The sequence below is a fragment of the Mytilus californianus genome, unplaced genomic scaffold, assembly GCF_021869535.1.
Source record: "Mytilus californianus isolate M0D057914Y unplaced genomic scaffold, xbMytCali1.0.p SCAF_7, whole genome shotgun sequence".
NCBI lineage: Eukaryota > Metazoa > Mollusca > Bivalvia > Mytilida > Mytilidae > Mytilus > Mytilus californianus.
Window position 1 is genome coordinate 98,591,124 of NW_026262723.1, and position 12,031 is coordinate 98,603,154.

A 12,031-nucleotide genomic window follows, 5' to 3' on the forward strand; every position below is an offset into this window, starting at 1 on the left:
GATTTTATTGCATTATTTGTGAAATTAGTTTCCATTTTTTCATCCTTTTTAACTTTAAAAATATTTAAACCTTTTTCAACATGAGATACCTATTTTGTGTGATTATTTTTTACCAAGATAATTAGAACTTAACAGGAAGTTGTATAATTATCTGTCAAATTGCCTATATATTTATATATTTTTTTAGCTGTTTCTGTTTAAATTGGTTTTTTTATTTTTAGGTTGGGTATGTTTTTCTGTCCATGGATACCTTTGATGACAGCTCTCAAATGTTTTATTTTATTTTATTTGAAGAAGGTAAATATCTAACATAAACTTTTCATAATATGTATTTAAATTTTAAGACTTCTTTATTAAGTTACTTAAATATAAAAGTATACTTTTTCCTAAACACCTCTTGTTGTCTCAAACTTGATTGACTCAAAATTTCACATGAATGTAAATAATTCTGGTGTCCTGCCATTGAAATTTAGTAATTTATATAGATTTACTCTGTCTGAATGGATTAAATGTCTTTGACATGCAAATTGACAATACAACTGTACCTGAATCCAACAGAAACAGTTATAAAGTCAATAGTAACTCATATATATATATAGGGTAATAATATACATGGAACAAGAAAGGGCTTCATCACAACAACCTTTCAGACCTAAAAAAAAACAAAAGGTAGCAAAATTAGAAAAATGTAGTATTTAAGCAAGTACGCAAGGTCACGTTATGGGGGACATAGACATACTGCCCAAACAGTCTCAGTTTTTCTTTCACATGTATAATTCTTGTCAGAGTTTAATCAAAGTTATACCAGAGGTTAATATCATCAACCTCGGGGACAAGTTAAAAAATCAGTGCAAATCAAATTCAACAAGAGTTATACCCCTTGGAAATTTTATTTATAGGGAAAATTGCATTTTAAGTGCTCTCATGTGTACAATTCTTGTCAGAATTTTATCAAACTTATATGAGTTTTGTATCAGCAAGGTCTCGGATAAGTTTGAAAATCAGTACTGACCAACTATTTTTAAAAGAGTTATGTCCCTTGGAAATATTAATTATATGGAAAATTGCATTGTAAGTGCACTCAAATGTACAATTTTATATTGTAAATTTCAATCTGTTCAGTGAAACAAAAAAATACCAAATACAACTAATCCTTGTGGTTTATATTTTAGTTAACATTAGTACATAATTGTCGTCCAGAAGACAGACCATACAGGACATCTCGGTCAATATCGTTGTTTATGACAGTACTATTGTGGTCCTTTATGTTAGCTGTGGTACCATTAATATATGTTATCAAATCGTAAGTATTATTATAAAAAAGACTGCAGTGAAAATTGGTAGAGAAATGAGCTAAATTTCTGTTTTTAATTATTGATTTATATGAAATAGATGTGGGAAAAAAAGGAATTACTATGGTCCCCATACTTTAAAAGGTGATGTTAAGTAGAAAGCAAAAAAAAACAGCGGAAAAAAAGACATTGATAAGGCAACATGTGATCTTCAACATTAGATAAGTGTCTATACCATAAATCAAACCGACACTGAGTAGTAACCAATCAATCTATACCATATATCATTATCTAAATCTCTCAGTTTAGTTCATACAAGGATTTCCTTTTTACATGGGTAAACCAATAAAAATAGACTGGAAAGATAATTAACCGAAAAGAGTAAAAAGTACCATTTTCTTCAATTCTTTTAACATGAAAATATTTCTTATCAAAGCTAATTGGTTAATGTATGAAACTCTAGCAGGTTTAATTACTAAGATCCATATTCTCAGAATGCCAGAAGTTTAGTAGGTCAAATTCAAGTGCATACTTTTTAAAGACCAATATTTTGCCTTTAATCTTGCTAGCTGATATTCTCTGTATCATTGAACTGCTCGGATACGATTCAGTCAATGTAAACATGAATGATCATATGAAAAAAAGAAAATATCAAGAGACAGATCGTTGGCAGTATACTCGAAAGGTTGGTTTACACGGTACGATTTTCCATTTAATTTCCATCCGATTTTTTACCTGTAATTTCATTTCGACAAAAATGTCTCTGTGTGAACACTCAAATCGGACGTCATTTGGTTAATCAAATCGTATTGTGAGAACAGAACGATGTAAGATTTACCTGGGCAAAGGTATAAAATCAGATGGGAAATCATACCAGGTAAACCACTTAATATTCTTGTCAATGGCAGGGGTATAAAAATCACATTGCCTACAGGTAGGGAAAAAGTTACATTGACAATATGATAATAATAATCGATAATTAATTTCAGGATTTTAAGAAAGGTAAAAGCATTTGTTTGGAAGACTTCACATTCTAGTTCAGTTGAGCATGTACTTATCACTAAGCTGTTCAATGCATGTCTTTGTTAACTGTATTTATATATTTGTGTTACATGAATGATCTGATATTTGGGGAACATGCCTATTCATTTAGTTCATTCTACAAAATATCACCAGTATTAGATTTACCCTTAAAGGATCTACCATAGTTTTGTAAGAGTTAATATAATCTTAAACTTCTCAGATTAAAAGCAGACATGGAATTTTTTGTATCTTTATCTTTTCAGTGTAAAAACAGAAGCCCATTTTGCACGTGAATTGCATTGATTTTTTTTATTAATAGAAGGTTAAATTGGATTAAATTTCATTTTGGGGATGTTAAAAACAATTGGATACTTTAACAAATTACTGCACACTTTAGTATACTTAAACAAATTACATGCACACTTTAAAATCTTTTTTCTCAATATTGTATTTCAATGTTCTTTTTCTGTAATATGAAACTTCAAAGTTCTACTTAATTTATGAAGGACTGATTGAACCCTTTTGCTTTGGATTGAAATAGATTAAATATTTGTTTTATAGACGATGTTTCTTTTTAATACAGAGGCATATCTCACTTTCACATAAAACATATTATATTTAGAACAATATATATTATCAGTAAGTAGGAATAGAAATGTCAGACATTTAATTTCATAAAGGACATATGACACACAATTAAGAAGTAATTGTAGCTTAAATTCTAAATAAGTTCTGTCTATACTTCAATTCATCTCAGACCTTTCTGTGCTATTTGTGGGTGTTTTGTGTTTGTGTGCATGAATTGTACTACATTTTGCCTGAAGACTTCTATCTGAATTATGCTGTAGTTTAGTCATGTTAAGGCTTCATCTCCTTTTTTGAGAATTTACTGAAGGTGTCCTAATTGATGTTCAGAAAGTGAAACTGCAGTTAAGTTCAGTTAAGATAAACAGTTTAATTTTGGAAATTTAAGGAATTTTTCCTTAAACCTTGAAAGCTGTATCAGGATATCTGCTGTCATTGTTGATACAGTTGAACACTTCACTTGTTGGCTATGGAGACCTATTTGTTTACCACACATTTAAGCTGCTTCGTTGATTTTACAAATTTGCCTTGTATAAAAGGTTGACAGGGGTAGAGGTACTTATACCATGATCATTGTCAAACCCTTGCATGCTTACAGTCAATTGTTGAACCAGTCAATAAACCATGACTGAATTCTAGTGCTGAAAGAAGGTATTTACTTCGTGCTCAGCTGGTGGAACATTACTTTAACTTCTTCTTTTGTATTTTCTTTAGCATTCAGAGCATGGAGTAAAAAAATATCATCACTAGTCAAATAAACATTAGTCAAAAGCTCCAAGTAGAAAAATAATGCAATATAAATAGTCTCGAATATGTCAAACTTTAATCTTTATGTTTATAAGTACAAAATAGAAATAAAAAAATTGCAGCAAAGTCAGCAAGAAAGGGCTAAATGTGAAAAAAAGTATCTGTGAAAATAATTTGGTTTACAAAATATGATTATTTGCTTAATCCATAATGTGTTATGATATTATTGTAATTTTTACATATTTTACAGATTACAACCAAGCCAAAGTTGTGGACCTTACAGACTATACAATGGAGAGTCTACTGTTATATTTGATTCCATTAAATTTCTAGTCAAAACATGGCCAATTTGGATTCAAAATTTTCTTTCCTATTTGTTCAGTGTTGGTTTTTGGTCCATCGTTATTGCAATACTGATGTGAGTTATTCTTTTATCAAAATATTGATTTAATTTCACAAAATATTGATTTAATGTCACAAAATATTACTTTTAAAACATATTTTATAGCTGACCTGGGCAAGAGAGTCAGTAAGAGATAGTGTTATTAGTATGTATCTACAAGGAACTGTGAAGTGTCAACTGTACAAATGTTATGTGGGACACTCTGCATCAGAATTAAATTAGATGTCAAAACCTGTAAACAAGTATCATCATGACATTGGGAAAGATAGGACATATAGAAGACTATACCACCTTGAAATTTAAAAATAAGGAGCAAATTTAAATACAAGTTTTTTTTAATTTTTCGTGGATAATTGATTTTGTGCTTCGCCAAAGTATGCATGCAAGCTACAGAAAATTGATACATCATTCAACATTTGAATTCATGGTTTTTCTTTACCCATGAAATCCACCAAAATTGGTATCCAACAAATAATAACGAATCCACAAGAACACACCGTACTCAGATCATCAGTGTTCTAACGATGGATGCTATTTTTTTTATATCTTCAAGACAAGAAAATGTTTAATATGGCTTTACATTGATTTTTAAGACTGTATTATTTAAGAAGACAATGCTGCTTTATTTTTCAGAGTAGGCTGTACTTCTGCCTGGATAATATTTGTCAATGGTTTAAAGACCAAAGAAAAATATCTGTCAAATGAGTTATATTGGGTATGTATAAAATCAAACCTGGTATAATTAGTTATATTGGGCAAGTATCAAATCTCATCTGGTATAATTAATTATATTGGGCAAGTATCCAATCTCATCTGGTATGATTAATCATATTAGGCAAGTATCAAATCACACATAGTAAAATCACACATAGTATAATTAGTTATATTAGGTAAGTATCAAACCACATGTGGTATACTTAGATATACTGGGATAAGAATCAAATCACTCCTTGTGTAATTAGATACATTGGGTAAGTATCAAATCATACCTGGAATAATTAGATATATTGGACAAGTATCAAATCATACCTGGTATAACTAATTATATTGTGCAAGTATCAAATAATACCTGGTATATTTTAATTATATTGGGCAAATATCAAATCATACCTGGTATAATTAATTATATGGGGCAGTATCAAATTTCACCTAATATAATTGGTTAAATTGGCCAAGAATCAAATCACATGTGTAATAATTATATTATATATTTATGGTTTATAGTTTTATTAGTAAATATTGAATTGTTCCTGGTATATCTAGTTATATTAGGGTGGTATTCCATCACCATCATTTCAAAAATTGTTAAATATATTAAAAATAGTTAAGATACGTTATAGATAATGCATATTTTAAGGTTTTTCTTGTCGTAGAACACACCGAGGGGTGTCAGGATTGATGAAATGAAAGACTGACCATAGGGAGGTCTTTCTTTGGGCAATCCTGACACCCCGAGGTGTGTTCTATGACAAGAAAAACCTTAAAATATGCATTATCTGACTTATATACGGTCAAAAAAATATTGTTTTTTTTAATGATTTGCAAAATTTAGCATCCTATTTTACCGACCACACTAAAGTTGGATATTCCTTTCTAATGCGTTCAGGTTTTAATACGCCCTACGGCTCATTTAGAATGTGAAATAAAACTCACTAATTAATCTAGATATAAACCTTAGAAATTATTCTCCATACACAATAAAAATATTACTGTAACTGCATGAAGTAAGACACAAATGAATTGTTACAATCTGATAACGGTGTATGAAAAATACAAGACACTTTGTAAGTAATTTATTGTACCAACTTAGTTTATGGAAAGGGGGAGGTGCTATGTTGTTTTTTTTGTCTATTTGTAATGACATTTTATCGCGGAAAAGTGATTATTACATGTTACACGAAAACGAATATCAATACATGTAGGTCACAGTATGATTTCTTATTCAGTGTGTATCGTCCTGAACATGCATGAAATATTTGCCACTGGATGTTAAGTAACCATCAATCAATCAACCTATTCAGTGTGAATCAATAATATTTTCAAAATTTTACACACGAATATGTTAAATCTGGCTTTATTTTAAAGTGTTATGAAAGTTTTACATTAAAATTCATCTCGCATATATGATAATGTCTCTGTATTGTAGCGATAAATTAACAAAACTTAACATTATTTGTTTCTAAAATTGAAATTCGAGCAATGACGATTTTTTTTACACCTATCATAGATTGAACTTTAAAAAATAAATTCCCAAATCGGCAACAGAAACTATCAGACGAATATGATTTTGAAGTAAATTATAGTTTGCATTTTTATCAATGAAAATAATGACTTCACACAGGTCATTATTTTATGCCTTGGAGCATCTTTCATTGAAACATGGTATCGTCCAGGTTGATTCTTCGAAAGAATGACCTATCGTTCTGAAAGAAAATAACTCCATATAGGTATATAACTACCCATAGACCATACATATATTCTTATATACTATGTCAATACCTTTTCATTATTGGAATGTATCGGTGTTTGTTGGGCCTCTTCTTAACTTTACTGGAGTGACTTCTAAAGATGAAGGGGAGACATTACTTTTAGTCCACTTACACAGTTCTACCTAGTTTCAATATATTACCTACCATTCAAATATTCAAAATGAATGGTATTTTAACATTTAAATAAAAAGATTTGTTAGTGACATTTAATGTTAAAACGGACATTTTTGTTTCATTCTTATTTTGTTTGATTTGAACAGGAAGCTAAAGATAAAAACTATTTGATAAGGTTGTTAAAGGAAGAGAAAGATACAGTAGAAACTCTCTACGAACAGTATGCAGCAATAAGGAATAGAGAATCTAATTGTTGATAATCAAAGCTCTCTGTTGAAGTTATGCAGCATAAATGGTACCAGCAGCATTATTTATCTGTCGACAATTCATGTTCCTTATGCAGTCTACAGAATGTACTGGTAGAAAAAAACATTGGGAATTTGACTATAACATTAATATAATATTTCACAGGTTATTAAGGATGTTGATGTACCTTTTCAAAGTGATGGGAGCATGCTATATAAGTATAAAGCTCTTACCTAGCAGAATATAATAAATTTCTTGTATATAGTTAGCAAGAATTTTATAAACTAATTATTTATCAACTAATTTGATTTAGATAACTAATATATGTTGATGTTGTTGGGGACTTAAAGTGTTTTTTTGACACTACCATATTTAAAACAATTTTGTGATACTACTGCCTTACTATATTATGGTGCTTCAGTGTTTTTTTAACAGTAGTTCCTCTTATAAGGCCACCTCAGCAGACGTAATTAGGCATTTCAAAAGAGGCTTTCTGCAACAGGTTGAAACACATAAAAAATCTAAGCCGTTTTGTATAAAAGATTTCTTTTAAATAATCGTCTGTCTTGAGAAAGGTTTTTTTATCAGGAAAAACTACAATGGAAAGAAGATCTGCTTTGTTATGTTTGTGTTTTTGGTTTTTTGTATATCTATAGTTCCTTAAAAAAATTTTTTTTTTAAATTTTTTTAAATATTTTTTGAGTTTGTGTTATCCTCCATGCATAAAACAAATTGATGTTTTCCTATATTTTCTAAGGCAGATTGGTTAACCATTAGATTTCTATTGGTTTAGAAGTGCCATAGAACTCTTATTTCCATTGTATTATTTGTAGAATAGCGATGAAAGGTTGTTAATTGTTAGTGACTCAGCAATGCTTTAAATATTGTTCAGTATTATGAAGATCTGATATAAATGTTGTTATGGTAGTATAAGTGATATTAAGATAAATGTTGTGATATTTGTATAAGTGATATTAAGATATAGTCAATTATTTATTTATATACTATACATCTTGTTGAATTGATTTTCTTATATCTGAAAATATTTTTTCATTAATTATTTACATTGCTTATATTTATTTTACAGGCTTTTTTTTGTCAAGTAAATGATTTTGTCAGTTACTCACTGAAGATGAATTGTTTATCCTTGGGGGTCCTGATAGAGCTTGTCAGGTACTTATTGAATGTGGATGGTTGACCACAGCCACTCTGGAGATATTTTTGGTTAGTTACTAAAAGTTATTGTTTTACCCTGGAAAGTCTGGTGATAGAACTTGTCAGTTACTTGGTGAAAGTTGATTTTACCCTGTTTTACCCTATGGAATAGTACAGATATATAGAAAGAAGCATTAAACTGCATAAAAAAACATTTTAAAAAATATTATAGCACAGGTAGGTTTAGCAATTGCTCTACTATGCACTTCCATCAGGTACGTCCCAAAATTGTTTTTTTTGGTAACTTTAGTTTGCCTCAACCAAATGTTATGAAACAAATACACAATGCTTATTACCACAAAACACGGATCAAATTTGAATTTGGATGGCGTCACTTTTACCATTTTTGAGTTATGCCCCTTTACAAATGGAAAAATTGCTGAATTTTTCATTTCCGATCTCTAACTTAATATAAAAATAAGGAGATGAGGTATGATTGCCAATGAGATAACTATCCACCAAAGTTCAAATAAAGTGGATGTAAGCAATTATAGTCGACTGTATGGCCTTCAACAATGAGAAAAAACCCATACCGTATAGTTGGCTCTAAAAGGCCCCGACATGAAAAATATGAAATAATTCAATTGAGAATACTAACAACCTAATTTATAACAAAACAATTTACAAAAAACAAATATGACAGACACGAACCAACGACAACCACTTAACTACAGGCTTCTGACTTGGAACAGACACATAAAGAATGTGGCAGGGTTAAACATGTTTGTGAGTGCTCAACTGTCCCCTAACCTGGGACAGTGGTGTAACAGCATAACATAAGAACAAACTATAAAAATCAGTTGAAAATGGCTTAACTCATCAGATCGATCCAAAGCAGAAAAACATCAAACATAAACACAGACTGGACGTGGCAGGGTATTTATCCATCCCTCATCCCTAACAACAAAAAGGACACTAAATACAGATCTGAGAGTACTCGCAGTTACTGACAGCTAGCTCAAAGCCAATAACAACTAAGAATTAAAAAAAATAACCATGTATCTAAGACTAAAATATCAATCAGTACACATCCACCATCCAACGGATTTAGTGTAAAGAAGTCATTAACAGTCAGAGAAGAACATGACCTTGTGCAATGCCAAAATAAAGGTATCTACAGATTATAGTATCGTTAAATGGCATATGTGTATAACAAAACTATTTAGTATGATTTTGATTTACTGATAACAAACCTCAACCAAATGTTATGAAACTTGTACACAATGCGTATTACCACAAAACTCGGATCAAATAAGTATTTGGTTGTCATCACTTTTACCCTTCTTGAATTATGTCCCTTTATAACATTATATGCCAGCAGGGGCATGTGACACATTCTCCATTTATTTTTAACTAACTATGTTACTATACACCTACTCTAGGAGTTGGGTTTATCTTACATACACCTTGTTAGTTTACTTGTACTTCAAAACAGAATGACTTTATAAGTTTAATTAACTTGTGTCTCGCCCCTTTTGCATATTTAAACAAACAACATATGTTTAAACTTTACAGAATGACTTCATATTTAGTCAGGTGCTGGGAGTGATTAATTAACACATGAATGTGTTTGGATCTGTCAAACACCTACTTTCTGTTTTCCAATACTTTGAATTTACAAGTGGAGTTTCTCGCTGCATTGAAGACCCATTGGTGGCCTTCGGCTGTTGTCTGCTCTATGGTCGGGTTGTTGTCTCTTTGACACATTCCCCATTTCCATTCTCAATTTTATTAGCTTAGTACAACAAGGTTTGCATCCTTGGTTATATTCAATATAAGCGTACAATGATGGTTATGAAGCTAAGTAAGAAGTAATAGTAGTATACTGATGTTCAAAACTTGTAAATCCATCTTTAATATGAGGCAGGCATTACCTGTGAAAGGGGACGAAGTCTATATAAATTTTTTGTTTTAATTCAAACATATTTTAAGTTCTAAATCTGTTAAAAAAGAAACGGAAATACCGTAACGTTTCCGATTTTGGTTCTGTTGTTAGGGATTTTAGTTGTGACGTTATTTTAGTTATGACGTCATATTCATTGTAAATAAAGAAATGCTATCATCAGGTAACGTTTTTTCATATCAAAGAATAATTAGAAATGAAATTGTTATTGTGTTCCTTCCTATATTTTACTGGACTGATAAATATATATTTCACTCGAAGTCTCATGACAACCGAGACCGGAAGAAGGAAGTAGATTTCTGCGCAAATGCGGGAATTAAAAAAGTTACAAAAAAAAGTTAACGATTTTGAGTTCATTAGTACAATGAAAATTTCGGGAAATTTTCCCGATTTTTTTTTTTTTTTTTTTTTATTGATTTTTCTACTGTAATAGGGGACTTTGTCCCCTTAATATACTAATCAGGATAAATTACAGAACTCCAAATGGAGTGAGACTGGGTGTCTTAAAAGGGTACCATCTGCTATGTATGCATCAAAAGAAATATTATGATATTTTAGACATTTTTATCAGCATTGAAATTGACTGCATTTAGTTTTAGATCTGAAAATATATGGCACAAAAGGATACTAGTATTAGCGTATCTGTGCTAAAAAGTAAAAATAAAAAAATACCCAAACTCCAAGGAAAATTCAAAACGGAAAGTCCTTTATCAAATGGCAAAATCAAAAGCTCAAACACATCAAACGAATGGAAAACAAATGTCATATTCCTGACTTGGTACAGGCATTTCCTTATGTAGAAAATGGTTGATTAATTCTGGTTTTATAGCTAGCTAAACCTCTCACTTGTATGACAGTTGCATAGAATTCCATTACATTGACAACAATGTGTGAGCAAAACAAACAGACATAATAGGTAAAAATGTCAAAAATTGGGGTAATGCAGTCAACATTGTGTTACAATCTTAATCACTATAAAAACAAATTACATAAGCAAAAAAAGAAAAGATCATTTTGTTATGTATATGTAACATCAAAATCAAAGTGAAAAACCTGATTTTAATTGAAATTTCAAATTGATAGAAAAAAAACCTTTACAAGAATTATACCATATATTTCTTTGTTTTATCATGTCCAGAGACACGAGCAGTCTTTTAAACAATGTTTGAGAATAGTGTCTTAGACAATCCTCTTAATACTCTTTTTTTTCTGAAACATAAAAAATAGAGGAGTGAATAAAATGCAGATCAGAGCTCTAAACCATAGCATAAACAAATTTGGCAAGAAAGTCCTTAGTTCTTATTCCTCATAGCAATATGAATTTAATTGTATATACCCTTTCTGGAGAGTATTACCAACTCTTCAAGTCAATAATCCCAAATTTTAGGATAAACTATTTAGACCCACCCCAACCTGTGTATATTTTTATTTTTCATGACATGATGGATTGTAAACATTATGTAAAGAATATACATACTTTGGGGGTTATCCCTATCCCTTTTATTTTCTCTTTTTATAGTGCAATCCAAATAGTGGCATTTCAAAATGTGTATTATATCTTGTTATTACTATAAATGTTCCTTCCAAATACATTGTAATGGCATTGAGAAACTGCTTAATACTTTTAATGTACTTTATCAATATATTCCTTAAAGAACTTTTCAGCTTATGAAACATATAGAAAAACATGTTTATGAAAGGCTCCTAAATGGTTTGAGTTATAGAATTATGTCAGATTTTACTTGCGTTTTCAATGACATGTAATGATGTACATAAAGTCCTCACAAACATACTTAATTTGTTTTACAAAGATTTGCAATTTTAAGATGCATAACATTCATAATGATATTTGCTTTTTTCTGAAAATGTTATCACTTTTTATGGTGTATTACAGATAATATTCTCTCTTTTTATAGCGCATTCCAAATAGTGGCAACCCAAAGTATTTAATATTCCTTTCAATTACATGTTATAATACATTCCAAATAGTGGCATTTCCTGGGAGTTCAGTATT

The 12,031-nt window shown here is 30.2% G+C and overlaps 1 protein-coding gene across 1 annotated transcript in view; it reads left to right on the top strand.

Annotated features, from left to right (window-relative positions):
- LOC127709186 (transmembrane channel-like protein 7) overlaps window positions 1-10,834 on the top strand; it is a 36,714-nt gene extending 25,880 nt beyond the window's left edge. Inside the window, exons 13-17 of the mRNA XM_052214581.1 lie at window positions 222-297; window positions 1,173-1,303; window positions 3,898-4,065; window positions 4,684-4,765; window positions 6,800-10,834. Of these exons, the coding sequence (XP_052070541.1) occupies window positions 222-297; window positions 1,173-1,303; window positions 3,898-4,065; window positions 4,684-4,765; window positions 6,800-6,910 (568 nt within the window). The 3' untranslated portion in view covers window positions 6,911-10,834. The remainder of the gene's footprint in view (window positions 1-221; window positions 298-1,172; window positions 1,304-3,897; window positions 4,066-4,683; window positions 4,766-6,799) is intronic.
- The last annotated feature ends 1,197 nt before the right edge of the window (window positions 10,835-12,031 follow it).